The sequence below is a fragment of the Apaloderma vittatum genome, unplaced genomic scaffold, assembly GCF_000703405.1.
Source record: "Apaloderma vittatum isolate BGI_N311 unplaced genomic scaffold, ASM70340v1 scaffold5105, whole genome shotgun sequence".
Classification (NCBI taxonomy): domain Eukaryota; kingdom Metazoa; phylum Chordata; class Aves; order Trogoniformes; family Trogonidae; genus Apaloderma; species Apaloderma vittatum.
Window position 1 is genome coordinate 74,093 of NW_009717555.1, and position 15,452 is coordinate 89,544.

General features: G+C 37.1%; 1 protein-coding gene across 1 annotated transcript in view; it reads left to right on the top strand.

Annotated features, from left to right (window-relative positions):
• The window catches only part of AGMO (alkylglycerol monooxygenase), a gene marked incomplete at both ends in the record, with an annotated part of 107,069 nt that overhangs the window by 72,491 nt on the left and 19,126 nt on the right, over positions 1 to 15,452 (top strand). Inside the window, 2 exons of the mRNA XM_009869935.1 lie at positions 2,595 to 2,698; positions 8,476 to 8,571. Of these exons, the coding sequence (XP_009868237.1) occupies positions 2,595 to 2,698; positions 8,476 to 8,571 (200 nt within the window). The remainder of the gene's footprint in view (positions 1 to 2,594; positions 2,699 to 8,475; positions 8,572 to 15,452) is intronic.

Below are 15,452 nucleotides of genomic sequence, written 5' to 3' on the forward strand. Positions count from 1 at the left end.
TGCGTGTGAGAGAGTCTTCTATCATTTTGTTTGAATTCAAGTAACCTTTCTCATTTTGCTGCTTATTATCATCATTATGAATGAAAAAGTGAAACCACAACTCTTCTGTAGACACATATATTTTGGTTGCTGTGGTGGTTTGTTGATGAACAGTCAGCTATATTCCTTGATTTGTTTCCTACATTTTTGAAATGTCTTTTAAGCATTATGTTTGTAATATTTTTAATGTACTAATGATTACTGACTGAGTTTTAGGGTGTTCTATTTTGCACTTATTCATTACGTTGTTCTTTTGCTTCACATAAAATGTTATTGATGATCAGTTTCTTCAGATAAATTTTTAAGACAAAAACTATTTCCGATCATCAACTCTGCCTGTTTAGCCAAGGAACTTAACATGGTCTCTGCCATTGATGTCAGCAAGAATAGGATTAAGGAGTGGGATTTAATTCACGTAGCTGTAACAGAAGAAGTCAAAAGTAGCTTTAGCAGTTAAATTACTTGTGACAGAATTGTTTGTTTATGGCCCTGATATTCCTGTGGTATGTTTTTGAATGATAGAGCATTTGAGCTGACTTGCACGTCTGAAAGATTAACATTTTACCAATATTCAGTTACCTTATTCTATGTTCTTGTTAGCCTAAGAGGCAGTTTGACTAAGAAATGAATGCTAATAAAATGCCTTTTTAGTAATTCATTTTGAAAACCGTTTGACCTTAACTACAATGAAAGTAGACTGTAAAAATCATCATAGATTCCCTTCCCTGAACTTTTCACAATGCTGAAAAATGACTGAGGGAAAGAAGCAAGATCCAGTTACTGTACCCTGTTTGCACAGCTGTACTTCATTGAGTGGAGGCTTGTGTTACACACAGTTTGTGATAGGAAGTAAATGCTTTTAAAACAACTTAGGAGACAGGTCTTTAACCTCCACCTTTTCAGATGCTTTGTTCACTCATTTAGCTTCTGTCGAGGTCTTGGGAATCATTTCAAATACAAATTATTATTGAGTACTGAAGCTCACCTGAATAATTCATCTCCTAGTGCGCTCGTTAGGCAAAGATGCATTAAGATGTTGTTGGGGATTTTGAGAGAGAGATCACTAATTCCTGATACAGCGAAGGCTTGTTCCTTCAGGAACAAATGCATTTAAAGCAGGAAAAATTCTCAGATTGAACGTTAATGTTTCATGATAGTTGAAATTACAGTTTTAATTCAGCAATTGTTAGAATTTTCAAGGGCTTAGAGGACACTAAAAATGATATTGTCATGTGAATAAACAAATTGTCAAAATTTGTTAGAATTAAAATTCTCAATATCTACCATACAAGACTGTTGCCTCCTCTTACAAGACCCTCTAGTCCCCAAAATGGTGGAGACACCTTGAAATTCCTAAGAGGGTTTTTGGCATTACTTTACATTGCAAGTACAGGTTAATCACAAGACCTAAACTGTTTGATGTGAGCTTGGCACGAGGACTTTAAATACACATTGTAAGATCATTCTGTGAATAGGATTCTAATATCTGCCAAAGTCTAAATGCTCTGGGAAAACAAGTCGGTGGCAATGGGAGCATGCAGCTGGCAGACAGCCAGTTAACTTTGAATTTGTGTATCAGTTGAGGCTTTGTGTATACTTCATCCCTTGAAGTACACATGACCTTAAATTTAAGTTTATGCTAAATAGGCATTATTTGGGTTGCATTAACCACCCATTTTCTCATTTTGCTGTAATTAAGGTCATACATTTGATGACCGTGAATGTTTCTATCTTAACATCCCACTTAAGACTGTCCAGCTACCAATATACAATGCAGAGGGGCCACTTAGATCTTCATTTAGTGAGAAAAAGCCTTGAAATATGATGAGAATTTTTTCACTGTCTTGCATTCGAGGTGTCGTGCCTTCAGAGGACATGACTGACACTTATTTTGCCTTTATTCCAGCAGCTCTTTTTGCACTGTAACACAGTAGGGCCGCTGCTGGGGCTGGCGTTCCCAGCAAGCAGCCTTTGCCTTTTCTGTTTGTCACTAGTGGGCAGACATCGGTGCGTTTTGTGGTCCATGGCACAAGTGGACCTGAAGATTTAAACGTTCCAGAAAGCTGTAAGCATGACAGCAGACACCAGTGAAGTTGTTTAAATTTGAATATTTTTTGGAAAGCTTTTGTCTTCCTTCTAGTCTTGAAATACAACTTGAGTAAATAAATGCAAGCAGGAGAGCATCCTCAGTCCTTGTCCCTCTGAACCCGTAACACAGCTCCTGCTGACTCGTGTGGCCAGGACTCAGCTCAGGCTTTCTGGCCATTCCACTCTTCTCTCGCACATCCTTCTGCTCTTCCAGCAATGATTTCAGTTCCTGCCACAGCCTTACCTTCCTCAGCATGACAGTGACTTGTGTGACTCTACTGATATTTAACCCAGCCTACCCAGTCTCAGCTCTCAGTGTTAGGTTTTATTACCTGCTATGCTATGGTAAAGCAGCAAAGTGTAAATTGAGGGATTAGTTGCGCTTAGCTTAACAATAAAAGGCCTTGGGAAACAAATGTTGCTTTATTCTTTAGTACATACCTCATTAGAAATTATGTGTTTTGCAGAGGTTAACATACTGTGGGCAGCGCACCAAGTACATCATAGTTCTGAAGATTACAACTTATTCACAGCCTTGAGACAATCTGTGCTGCAGAAGTACACCTCCTGGGTAAGTGGCACGTGATTTGACAGATGAATATCAACAAGATTTAGTAAAAGTGAAAACGCAGTGTTTATTTCCCTCCAATGAAAACCATACATTTTTAAAGATGTTTGACACTGAAAGCGCAGAAGTTGAAACTGAAGAATCAGAGAATCATAAGTTTTAAAAACACATTCATTGATGGTTTCACAGTAAACTTGAAAAGAAATACAATAGTTAAGTTTAAGAACATTAGTTATATGCCTGCATTTATATTTTCATAACATTTTGGGTAAAATGGGACAATTTTTTTTCATTTGGTTATTCATGCATAAGTACAGCAAAAGATCAGAGAATAACATAAGTGCTCTAGAATATGTATAACTGAAAGGAGCAGGGAGAGAAATCACTGCTGAACATTGCTTTGGACATGCAAATGTATTTATTTGTCTCTGGTCATTCGTAAGTATGAGCGGTATGCCACTATTTTTACCTGGTGTTCTTTCGGATATTATTTATCTTAAACAGTGAACTGTGTACATATGCAATATAAATAAAAACAAATACTCATTCCCAGATTTAAAAATTTGTATTTCCAAATACTTTCATGAATGTAACACACTATTCAGTGTTTAGTTTTGGGCCCGTGGTAACTGCTGATTTCCTTGACTGCGATCTCTTTTGACTCTATTTTTTGATTCAGAATGTTTGCTTCATTGTTGTTCGTTTCTTTTTTTTTTAAAAAAAAGAATAATAACTTCAAAATTTGAATTTTCAGAATTGGAGTTCAAAAGCAATATTCACTGTATTTTTGTGTACATAAAATATATACATGCTTTTCTCCAGTGAGATGGAGGAAACCCACAGTCCTCTGGCAATCTCTACAACTGATCTATGAGCAAATGAGTCAAAGGCAAGAGCATGTGCTCACACATGCACATCACATGCAGCTCCATCAACTTGAGTAAAGTTAGTCTGGATTTATGCTCACATAACTGAGCATGGACTTAGCCTGTTGTTCGTAACTTTTTTGAGCCCATGACATTAAACGAGGTCCCCTAAAAAATGACAAATTCTTCTGGAAATTGTGAAACATACTCTTTCTTAGAGTTGTTTCTTAAAGTCTTCTCTGTAAATTTTTGTTATTTTTTTATTCAGAAAAAAATCATCTGATGTTAGTAGGAGTGCCTCAGATTTAAATGACCACAACGAACAATAGCGGAAGGGATGTATCTCTGTCACAACTCTGCTTCCTATGTAAATACTGCCGTGTTAAAGATTTAACCTTTGCACGTTTACCCATTGGGACCATATGTGCAAATGCTTAACAAAAACAATAATTCAAAAAAGACAAAAAGCCTGTGTGTACGTATGGGTGTGTGCATGAGCACTTGGCCTGCCTGCGTGATTTTGAGAGTGGTACCTCAGAGAGCATAAAATATTCGGGAAGGCCAAGACATCTGGCCACCTTAGATTGGGAAGAACATCCTCAGGACCACACTGGTATCACTTGGCAATGTATATGTACATTTAAAATTCGTTTGCTTTGAGCAAAGGGAAACAAACCACAATGCTTTTGTATGCAGGTTTTTTTTCGTGGTATTAGCAAAACGTTTGGCTGATTGAGGTTGATATTGATTTACCTCCCCCCAGAACTTTTGAGAGGTATGCCTTACTGTGCATGAGCACAATTCTTGCTAATTCTTACAGCGTTGCTATTGTTTTGCACTGCCAGACTTGTCCAGAACCTTGTCGATGCATCTGCCTCGAAGCTGAAGCTTGGTGAAACCTTTAGTTAATCCCTGAGAGCTGACTGCGCACTGTTGGATGCAGTTGGACGTTGTTTGTTGGAGGCTGTGAGAAAGTTGTGGTGGATGGTGTGGGGTTGTGGGTCTGTTCTGCTGCCAGCTCTGTATGTCTTTTAAGTTAAACGTTATAAGATAAATAAATCAGCATATTAATCTGTGTGGACTGTGCTCAAGCTGATTGAAAAGATGTGAAATGAAAGAGAAAAATATGCTTGAAGCACAGTCCAGTGGTGTGAGATGATCTCCTGAACTTGGAACTAAACGTGCAATGCTTCAGTGTTTCTGCTGTTAAGACTGAGGGGCTGAGAGGTGGTTTTGAAGCCCATTTTGCAGGGGGGAAAAAAAAAAAGTGTGGATAAAAATATATATTCATTTTTAAGAAGAAATCAACAAGCTAATGATATATCAAATTTTTGCTTCTGATGAAACAGTTAAAAAAAGTGTACTTGTGAAAGGAGAGAGTTGCATACACACCTTGAAGAGCTGTGATTTAATTCTTTGCGTACCAGTTCTCAGTTTTCCTCCAAGGGTAAGATCTAATTGCAAATATTAGATCCATATTAATTTGATAGCTTTAGACTATACATTTAGATAAAGAGTGGAATTATGCCTTGTAAGTTTAAAAAACAGTGAAAACATCTATATATAAATCTGGAAGGGGAGTAAGTAACACTGTTCTTTTCAGCACGGAGTCACGAAGTTCACTTCTTATCTACTGAGGAGTCTGCCAGGACTGGGATCTGTAAGGGATTTTATTATTTTTTTTAATCCTTAACTCTTGCAGACTCCTCACAGAGGTATAGCCCACATGAGCTAGCAGGCAGCAGCCCCGCAGCCTCTTGGTGGCCCCTTCGGTAGCCCCGCTGCTCCTTCGGGATCCTGCCTCGGCAAGTGACCCCAGGGACACCGTGAGGAATCCGAGGGGCGAAACCCATCCCTCCTGCAAAACCTCAAGGGTTTCCAGCTTTTCTCTTTTTGCAGTGCAAGCATTTATAAGCTGTTACTTATGAAAAGAGGAGGAGAGAGGCAACGCACCCGTGCAAAAAGGGCAATGCCTTCTTCAGGGTGAAGGCACACAGCTGCGGTGCAGCAGCCCCGCATCCAAATCCTTCTCCATCCCCTCGCTGAGTGCGTTTCCCATCAGGTTATCAGTTATTGTGGCTCTCTCTCAATCTCTGTTGCTGAACCCACAAGTGGGAAAAGATCTGTGAGTGTGATAAACGTTTTTCTGCAGTTTCGACCAGAAATTTCTCCCTTGGAGCCAGGAAAGCTTTTCTTCTACAGATTAGTGAAAGCTGGTACGTTCCCATGAAATGTTTTGATTTGATGAATTGGCATTTCCAATGAAAAACTATTTAATGATTTTATTTTTTTTTTCCTAATGTTGATCTTCTTGTTTCAGTGGAACCACAAATAGGAGAAGCTAACTCTTCGGTATGGGAGAGGTTTTCATTCCTCCCTCTGGGTTCTACGTCTGTAAATGATCTTTGAAATCTTTTCTGTGCAAAAGAAAGCTTACATTGCGAGGAAACATGAGGCAGCCAGGAAAGCATTCTTCTTTGTCAAATTTACCTGTAGGGTTATATAAAATTTCCCTCATCTCACCACTTAGCAGCGAAATCCTAATACTCATTGTGAGAAGTAGGTTAGAAAATAAATAGGAAGATGATACTTCCTTCCCCTCTGAGTCATCTGTAAATACCACCAAATTGCATCTGATACTTCTAGGGGGGAAAAACATATAATTTTTAACCCTGCTTTCAGTCCTGCAACCTATTCCACGAATAATCTGAAAACCATCTGTTTTTGTTTTTTTTTTTTTTTTAAAATCGACTTCCTCTCCATTTCTTTTAAAAAATTTCCTGCTCTTATCATGCCATTAGACAGGTACAATCAATAATAAGAGAAAACTGCAGTAAAACTGCAGTGGGTTTGCTTAAATGTGGCTATATGTCCTACTCCTTTGTTGGCTTCTTTGTAAGATAACCTTTGAGAAAAACCATGCCAGACATCTGGCTGTTGTGGGACAAATATCTCTCATTTTTTATTTTTTTTTGATAGCTCACCCAGTTTTAATAATTAAATACTAAGATGGTGCAGGCTAAAGGAGGGAGGAAAAAGGAACTCAGAAAAGAGATTGACTTAATGCCAGTGTTTAGGAAATTTCTTCCAAAGCATGGGAGACTTGCACTACGTTTTGTTTCAGAGCATGGAGAATTGTGGATTTGAAAGTCACTCTTCTGTTTAGTAGTCTACTGCACAAGGCATTCTGATCTGTGTTATTAGTTCTTAGAGACGAGTCATGCCCACCTCTGCTCCAGAATTTCACACCTAAATGCATCTGCCCAATGGCATTTAGTAGCTCCCTCCTTAGGTAAGAGTTACTGTGAAATTTTTTGACTTTCACCGACTGATTCTTAGGGATTGAATGGGCAAATTTCACCTTCCGAATATTTTTTGTTTCTTTTTTGTTTTATAAAGGTTATGCAAACACGTCAACCTTTAAGGATTAAAACAAAATAGCTGTTTACATTATTTCCCCAAAGTTCCAGAAGCTCAGCATAATCCTTCTACCCGCTTTGAAGTCCTTTATTTTTCGGAAAAGAACTTCCGAAGTGTTCAACCAGAGATGCTCCACATGTAGTTTGTGGGGCAGCTGTGATCCATGAAGCCTTTTGGATGTAGTTTTGATGTGGTGCCTGTCCCAGCCCTAGCAGGTGATACTGCAGTGGCTTAAGTGACTTTCTTTCTAGAGCTTCAGCCACTTTCTGTTGTTGCAGCCAGCAGACCAAGCTAGGATGGAGTGGATTTAGCACCTCAGGGCTGTGGTGACTTTCTCAAGAGCACTGATCACATCACGGGGGTGGAGGTGCATCTATTTCACAGCCCCAGCCTGACATCTTACCTATTGAGTAGTACTTTTGAGGAAAAAAAAAAAAAGAGGCAATATTGCCATTAAATGCCATGTATAGACCTACACTCGAGGAATTCCGGGCTCAGGAGGCCTGTCATGGCTATCAGATTGCTTTCTCTGATGTTCAAAGACTTGATTTTTGTGAGAAGGACAATAGGAATTTGAAAATGTGTTTTGCTAATTTTGCTGTGTGTCATAGGCAGTTCTTACCTGCTACAAAGTTGTTCCCTGAGTGGTAAAGACATTTAAAATTTTGAAGACTGTTTAGTTTAGAAACTACTGTTTAGTTTAGAAAAAAATCCCTGTATTTTAGGGAACAAATAACTTCTTGATGCAGCTGATATAGGACAATGTCAGGTAGGAAAACTAAAAGATAAGCCTTTTTCTGAAAAAAGCAGACTGACTTTTAACACATGAAGGTCTTGGGAGTCTTAGTTTGCTGCTCAGCCAGTTGAGCAATTAATTGTGAAATTCCTGGGACTTTACTCTGTAAGATACCAGTGCCTTACCTAAGTAAGCAGTTTTCTGAAACTGTTCTCATACTAACACAACTTTAGAACCCGGCAATATATCGGTGCTTCAAGGGAGATGCTGTGAGGAAGTTAGGGTGAGAATTTGTAATTAACTTTGAAAGCCAAGTGAGCTGCCTTGCCCTTATGGTCCTCGCATAGGGAGTTCAGATGGAAAAGCTATAGTGTTATAAATTCACACCTTGCTTACTCTGTGATAATTCTCTCGTGTAAGTGAACCCTACATGTCAAGGGTATGTTGCTGTCTGCTCTGTATAGTACACAGAATAAAAATCTAATCTCGGGATTGCTGAGGTATTTGCTTGATTTTTTTCTGCTTGCTCAGTGTGACTTTTGAGAAATCACTTTTGCATCAATTTATGACTTCTTTGCTATGGCACATCTAGTAGTAACCTAATAAGGAGTATCTCTTATCATGTCTACATTATAGAGGTATTAGAAGAAGCAATTAACTTGTGCAGCGCTTTGAGCTCCTGAGATAATACTTCATTCTGTCATCACAAGTTTAGAATTAAATATTTAATGTATATTTTCTTTTCTTTTTTTTTTCAGATTTTCAACTTGCCCATGGCTCTTTTCATTCCTCCTTCAGTGTTTGCTGTTCATCTACAGTTTAATCTACTTTACCAGTTTTGGATACATACAGAGGTAAACCAGGTTTTTAAACCATACCTAAACAGTTAGCCTGGAGCAGTGTCCTGGAAATCCACTAGCAGCTGATTTATTGTGTAAGAAAAATCTTTGTCTGCCTTCTTTAAGGAGAAACATCTGTTCGTTTTTATTCCTTTTTCTGAATATATATTGCTAAGTTTATAAGAAGCAATGAGGCCAGTTGGTCCCAATTAGATTTTTTTTTTTTAAAGTAACTGTAAGGAATCAAAACTTTTTCCTATTTTAATACTATATTTTCCTATCATGCAGCTTATTAAGCATTTCTGGCAGATACTGAAACTGATTTCATTTCTAAGATAAATATTTTAGAGAAAACTATCCAAACCCCAGTGCTTCTTAAAGATGATTTAGAGTTGCCACTGATGTCAGGTATTTTTTCCTTCTTAGCGCAAGTAATTCTCAGGTGAAAAATGCTCTTTGATTATCTGATGGCTATTTGCTTATGACCACACCTATTTATTTGGGTTTTGTGAGTGCATAGAGAATATCTAGTGTGCATACATATACAGTTAATAAACCACTGTATTAATTAATTAGTTTCCCACACTTGTCAGGTAGTTGAACAGCCTTCTGCCTTCTCCCTTGCTCTACAGCAGAGCCATGTAAAGGTATCCCATGTTATATGCCAGTAGCATGTTTGTCAGTAGCCCCTAGTGAGCTGCGGGCTAATTATCTCTATATCACGGACTCCTTTGATTAGTCTGGCTAAACAGATGCCTTTTTCCCTCTGTAATTTTGTTATGCAATCTATAGGACAATTCTTTTGGGAGCAACTTTATTTTCTTGAGCTGCTATTTTAGGTGACTGTGTTGCTTAAATTACAGTTATGTTTTCTGTGTCCTTCCTAAAAAAACCTAAAAAATTAAGAAAGCTACCTCCAGTGACCCAAAAGCAAGCTTTGTAGTTGAAATTTCACTTCTGTTGGGAACACTTCTAAAATCATGAATACTCATCTGATGTTCTGCAACACTGCGTGAATAGGAAAAGCTTACAATGAAATGTCACACACGTCACCAGAACTGGCAGAAAATCAAGCAATACACAATTAAGCAGCTTGTCAAAATGTTTTGGACAAATTTGAATGCTTTGAAAAGATACTAAAAGAATACTCTGAATCACATGCTAACAAAGTTTCTTTGACCATACCTTAGGTTCCCCAAACTGGTTTTACAGTGTTTTGTTGCTAAGAAAAATATAATCTGCCTCGTCTACTCCTTCTCTGATGTCTGAAGACATTTCTTCCTTGGCTGAAAGGTTTCTGACATTCTGCTGTGTAGCAGTAACTCAATGAGTCCCAGCACTGGTACCACAGTGTGAGTCTAAAGTTTCTAAAGTGAATTTCAGAGGCTTATGAATTGCCTACATCCCTTTAAAGCGCTAAATCCTTCATAGGGCTTAAAAGGAATTTCCATAGCGTATGTGCAATGTGCCAAGTTTAGACACTAGTCTAAACAAGAATGAATTTCAGTCTCAATGAAAAGATAAGAACTCCTTAATATTAAATTATTGTGCCAGCAGGAAAACAGTGGATCTTTTGTACTGGTCCAGTTGATCCAATCGTAGATCTTTGTTTACAAAGGAAGTTATTCTTAATGTTGATATTGCTGATTTTGTAGCACAGCTGAAATCAGTCGAAATATGTTGAAGTCATGCTTTAAGGCCAAAAATGATGTCAAAATAGAAATAGTGTTACACCATATATTAGCAGATTTCCTATTCTCAAGGTCCAAGGGCATAACAGAAAAGAGAAGGGAAAGGAGGGGAAATAGTCACAGCAATTTCAGTCATGCAGGTTTATATTAGCCAGTATTTTTAGTGAAATTAATATGATGCTTCACCATTACACTGGCTTATTTTTGCAACAATTATTACCATTTAGCTCTAATTTTTTTTTCTAACAAAACTTTTTTTAATTTTGACTGTTCTAGTTATCTTACAGAGATTCTAGTGAAATGAAAATCCTTTCTGTATGTCTCAGTTTCCAGCAGTTTCCTGATGTGTGAGGTTTGTTTGGGGCTGCAGACCTGCGCTTATATAGACAACAGAACCCTGTCTTGGTGACTGCTGCTAGCCCTTGCTCTGAAAGCTGAGATTCATCGCTGCTGAGCAGCTCTGGGGTCTACTGGGAGCCCTTGTGGGTGCTGTTAGAGGGTGCCAAGACATGTCCTTAGGGGTCTAGTGGAGATATGCTTCATTATTTCTATTCTGCCATTGCAAGATATACAGTAATTTGCTTCTAGAATGCGAGAGCATTTGATAAGAAGTGTTAAATTTGTTCTCAGATTGCTATTGTTTTTAATCAGTATCAGTGTTTCCTTAGACAAGATTTAGCCCCATATTGAATAGTCAGGAAATTTTAACTTCCCAGCTTTTGATTACTTACCTTTCTCCTTCAGAGAAAGAAAGTCCAGTAAGATACAAGAAAAAGATCTCTTTAGTAGATGATTCTTTTTCATAGCACTGGGAAGGTTAATGAAGCTTATGCAAAATTTATTGTTTTATGAAGTAGGAAAACATGTAATATTTAAGCAGTGGGGCAGAAGGAAAGTATATGAAAGTTTCTGAGGGAAGATATTTTGGTTTGGGAGGAATTTAAGTTGAATTGGGTAATTACAAGAGAATGATCGTGCCATGCTGAAATTTCTAAGCCGTGTTTCAGTCTAGAGCATAAGTTTATAGCCAAAGTGTGGTCCCTGATATTTTCCTATAGTTTAATTTAATGTGTCCAGTGTTGTTTCAAGCAATGGTAGAAGTTTCTTGTGTTAGAACTTTGGCCTTCTTCAATATTTGTTATGTCCGTTTTTGTTCAGCAGATCAGACATGATATACTTTAACTCCAGTGGTTCATCTGTTCCTGTGGAGACAGTATCCCAAATTATAAAGATCAAAAGTAACCCACTCATTCTATCTTAGACTTTTTTATTTCCTGCATACTTAGTATCCAGTAGCTTTTTGCCTTTAGTATAAAATACTACAGCATTTCAAACAGCACAAATCTGTAATTAATAAAGAAAGGTTGGGTGTGCTACAGTGAAAACATGGCTTTCTAACTTAAAGAATTTGCATTTAACTGTATTTTCCGTTACAAGAATTTTTGCTGTCTGAAGTCCACTTTTTTTGCTGCTTCTTTGCATTATTGCACTGCATCCGTGGCGATCTAAAATGATATCAGAAATTTTCCAAGGATTTTGAAAAAATTCTCAGAGTAGCACCAGTACTTCACAATAATTTATTTAAAAGAAAAAGAAAATAAGTAAATATAAAATAACCCAAAGACATCTGAAGAAAACCCTTCTCTGTAATGGTGCTTAAAGATAGTATCTAGATAAATCAAAATAAAAGAATTTTTGGTCCTATCCGGTACTGTTTAGGTCAACAGAATGAATCAGTAGATCTGTTCTTAAATGGTCTGGAAAAATGTTTCTGTGACTAGACCATTCTCATCTAGATCATAAGGGGAGTAAAAAAATAATACTTTGGTCAAAGAGCACTAAAAATCTAATTTTTCAAAAGCCACAAAATGTTTCAGGACTGTTACTGACAGACAGAAATACTCCATTTCAGTTTATTTTCACAGGTGATTCGGAAGGTCTATGCCTCTTATTAAACTATATCCTTCCGTTATGCATTTATTACAACCAATAAGTTAGGTGTGTTTATAACCTGATAGACACCTGTGAAAAAATATAAATTAGTTTCTGTTGGTTTAGCTGTAATTTTTATGAGATGTCAAATTGTATTTGGAAAGCATCAGCTGAATCAATCCCTGATGGTAGTAATTGCAACAGCAGATTATGCCTTGCCTGTTTGATCTTTGGCATGCATTAGTTTCTGTTTAATTTTCTAATTTAAGGGAAGACTGTAATCTGCCCTGTGCCATACTCACAGAAGTCAGGTTTCTTAAGGCATCTCTTTTTCCTTTGATTAACTTTTATTCCTTCGTCAAACCCTGGGAGCAGAAAAAGGTGAGCCACTGCTCTTAACCATGAGTACCAGGGGTGAAAACAGGCGAGGAATGGGAAAAATTTTGTCAAGACCTTATGCAGGCTGGAAAAAGAGATGTGAAATTACTACAGATACAGGCCAAAATGCGTTTATTTTTGTCAGAGAACACCAATTCAGTAAACCAGAAACTTGCTGTGGAAGTATATTGTATTTGTCAAAAAAATATTTTGCACACAGCCCATCTCGGCTCCCTCGGTTCAGGTGAGCTGTTGTGGCCCATTCCTGAAGTCCTTACATCAGTCAGCTCTTACCTAGGAATATGGCCAGATTCAGAAAATCCATTTTTTTTTTGTTTGTTTTGTTTATTTCAAGTGTGAGCATGAGGTCAATAAGGAAATTAGACAAGCAGATTAAAGAATCAAATAAAGTAAAAAACAGAAAAATATACATTTTTCTTTTAAGTAGCAGTATTCCAGTGATTACCATATCAGTAGCAAAAGCTTTTCTTGAAACTCTGGAAAACATATATGTTGTTTTAAATCAGAAGCTATTTGGAACAAAAGTCTATTGGACGGCAGTTAAAATAATCATAAAGTTTTCAGGTCACTTTGATAAATAAGTGACAGATAAAACATTCAGTTATTAATGCCCAGGCCCTAACAATTGAGGTTGATCCTCAATTTCTTTGCAAATTTAACTTTTTTCTGTTTTCTTGGACCTACCTTTTCCACGTGTGCTGTAGTCTCATTTAAATAAACAAGAAAGGAGTGCAGGCGTAAACAAGTGTAACAAGGTTTATTTAAAGTGTTTTCAGTAGTTTGGTAATTTTGAAGCAATTTAGTAACCCATTTCTTAAAATTGAAAGGTAAATTTGATCAGATAATGAGACTTTGAAATTAGAAGGCCTTTCAACAAAAATTATTTTAGTGTAGTGCTTTTGAGTGTCCAGTGGGAAGACGTTTTGTTTTTCTGGTTGTTTTGTGGAGCTGGAGGAAGATTTTTGGTAATGAGCTAAAATCTTTTGCATGGGAAAAATGGAGATGCTCTGCTGGTAAATAAAAAAATCCTGAGACCTTGTATGCAAAGGCGTATATTTAAGGCTTAATTTAATGGACTGCGAATAGTTCCTGTAAGGTCAATAGGTAATGAGTCGAATTTAACACGTGGAGCTTTTTGCAAAATGGTGATGTACAAGTGATATTGAATGGATCACAGTGGAAATGGAGTATGGTGGACTGATCTGATTTCAGGGCTGAGAGGAAAAATGTGGGTTTTGGTTTGGGGGTTTTTGTTCTTTTTTTTTTTTTTTTTTTTTAAAGAGCATCACCAGTAAAGGTAAAATCAGTAATAATCCAATGTTTTGAGTATGATTGTTAAAATGTAGTCTCTCTTGAATCTGATGCTAGAAACTGATTTTGAATTCAAATAGCATGTGCCAGCAAAACCTTTCACTCACTGTATTCTAAAGCATTGGCTCACTTAATGAAAGAACAAACTTACTTTCTTTAATTCAGCCACATGAGTATTTCTGATGTGTTCTTTCAAATTAGAAATGGACACATCTGTCCTAGTCAGGTTACAAGGGATCAAAAACTTATTACTCATGAGAATTTTGCTAGAAAGAATTTAATTAGAGATAATTACAGCCATTCTCCTAGTCTGGTGTTCAATATGATGTCTGTCACCTCTCAGCAATGCAGATGATTTAAGTGAAATTCCTAGAAACAGGTCATATTGTCTGACTATTGGCTTTTAGAAGCTGGATTTTCTCACTGTTACAAAGATCAGAGGATTTATTCTGAAACCAAAGGGGAATGAACTTATCACTGATTTTCATAAAGAACAAAATTTTGATTTACACAAGAAAGTTCTGGTCCTATTCCTGATATTTATCATTGAGAAATTCATTGTTCGACTGCTGCAAACTCTCAACTCAAGCATTTACTGTGGAGAAAAGAACAAACAAATCAATAAATACCAAGGAGAAAAAAATCATTTCTGTAATGCAGACAGAGCCTTTGTAGGTCCAGATAGGATGTATTTACAATATAGGCAATAAAACTCCCACCATGATTCCAAGAAACAAAGAGATCTCACTGCTTCAATCCAGCCTATCTGACAAAATGGGTTATTAGATTTTTTGACCGACCTGCAGGATGAAAGTCTTGTCATCATTGCACTTGCTAGAGCGTGGAGAAGAGCAAAATGAACATCACTAGCACTAAGCGGAAATAAGAGCAATAACGGCAAAACCTGTTACGCTTTGCCATGTGACACTCCCCCCGTGAGGGGAGAAAAGTATTATCTTTCCAGATATATAAAGTGCCTATCTCTGGATTTTGTTTTATATAGAAAGAATAACAACAGAGAAAGAAAATAAAACATTCCTAAGAGAGCACACTCTTCTTGTCCTAAAGTGTAGGCTGTGCTTGAACAGAGTTTGATGAAGAAAAAAGTGCTGGGATGAGGTTTGGAATTCCTTCCTGGACATGCAGGACCTCAGTGATGATTAGGAGAGGTGACCTTGCACCTTAGAAGCCTCAGGATGAGGCTCTTATTTTAAACCTAAGTGCTTCTTGGCACTCTTACATATCTGAGCATTGACACATTAATTTGAGATAATTTACAGATATTGCTTTCTGTCAAAAAAATAACTAATTTTCCATCTTAACGTGTTATATGCAATACTCTAGAGCTTTTCTCGTAGCTTGTAGTCGTTGAGAATCTATTTAAATTAGTTACAGCTTCAAAGCTAACGAAGTTTCAAAGACCATTGTTAAGAACACAAAGTGTAGGCTGCTGACTATATTTTGATCAATTTAAAGATGGAGGTGAAGAGCTACACTTGGATATATTTTAGTTTATTTCAGGTCTGGCATACTGATTTATTACTTTCTGCTTTTTTTTCCCTA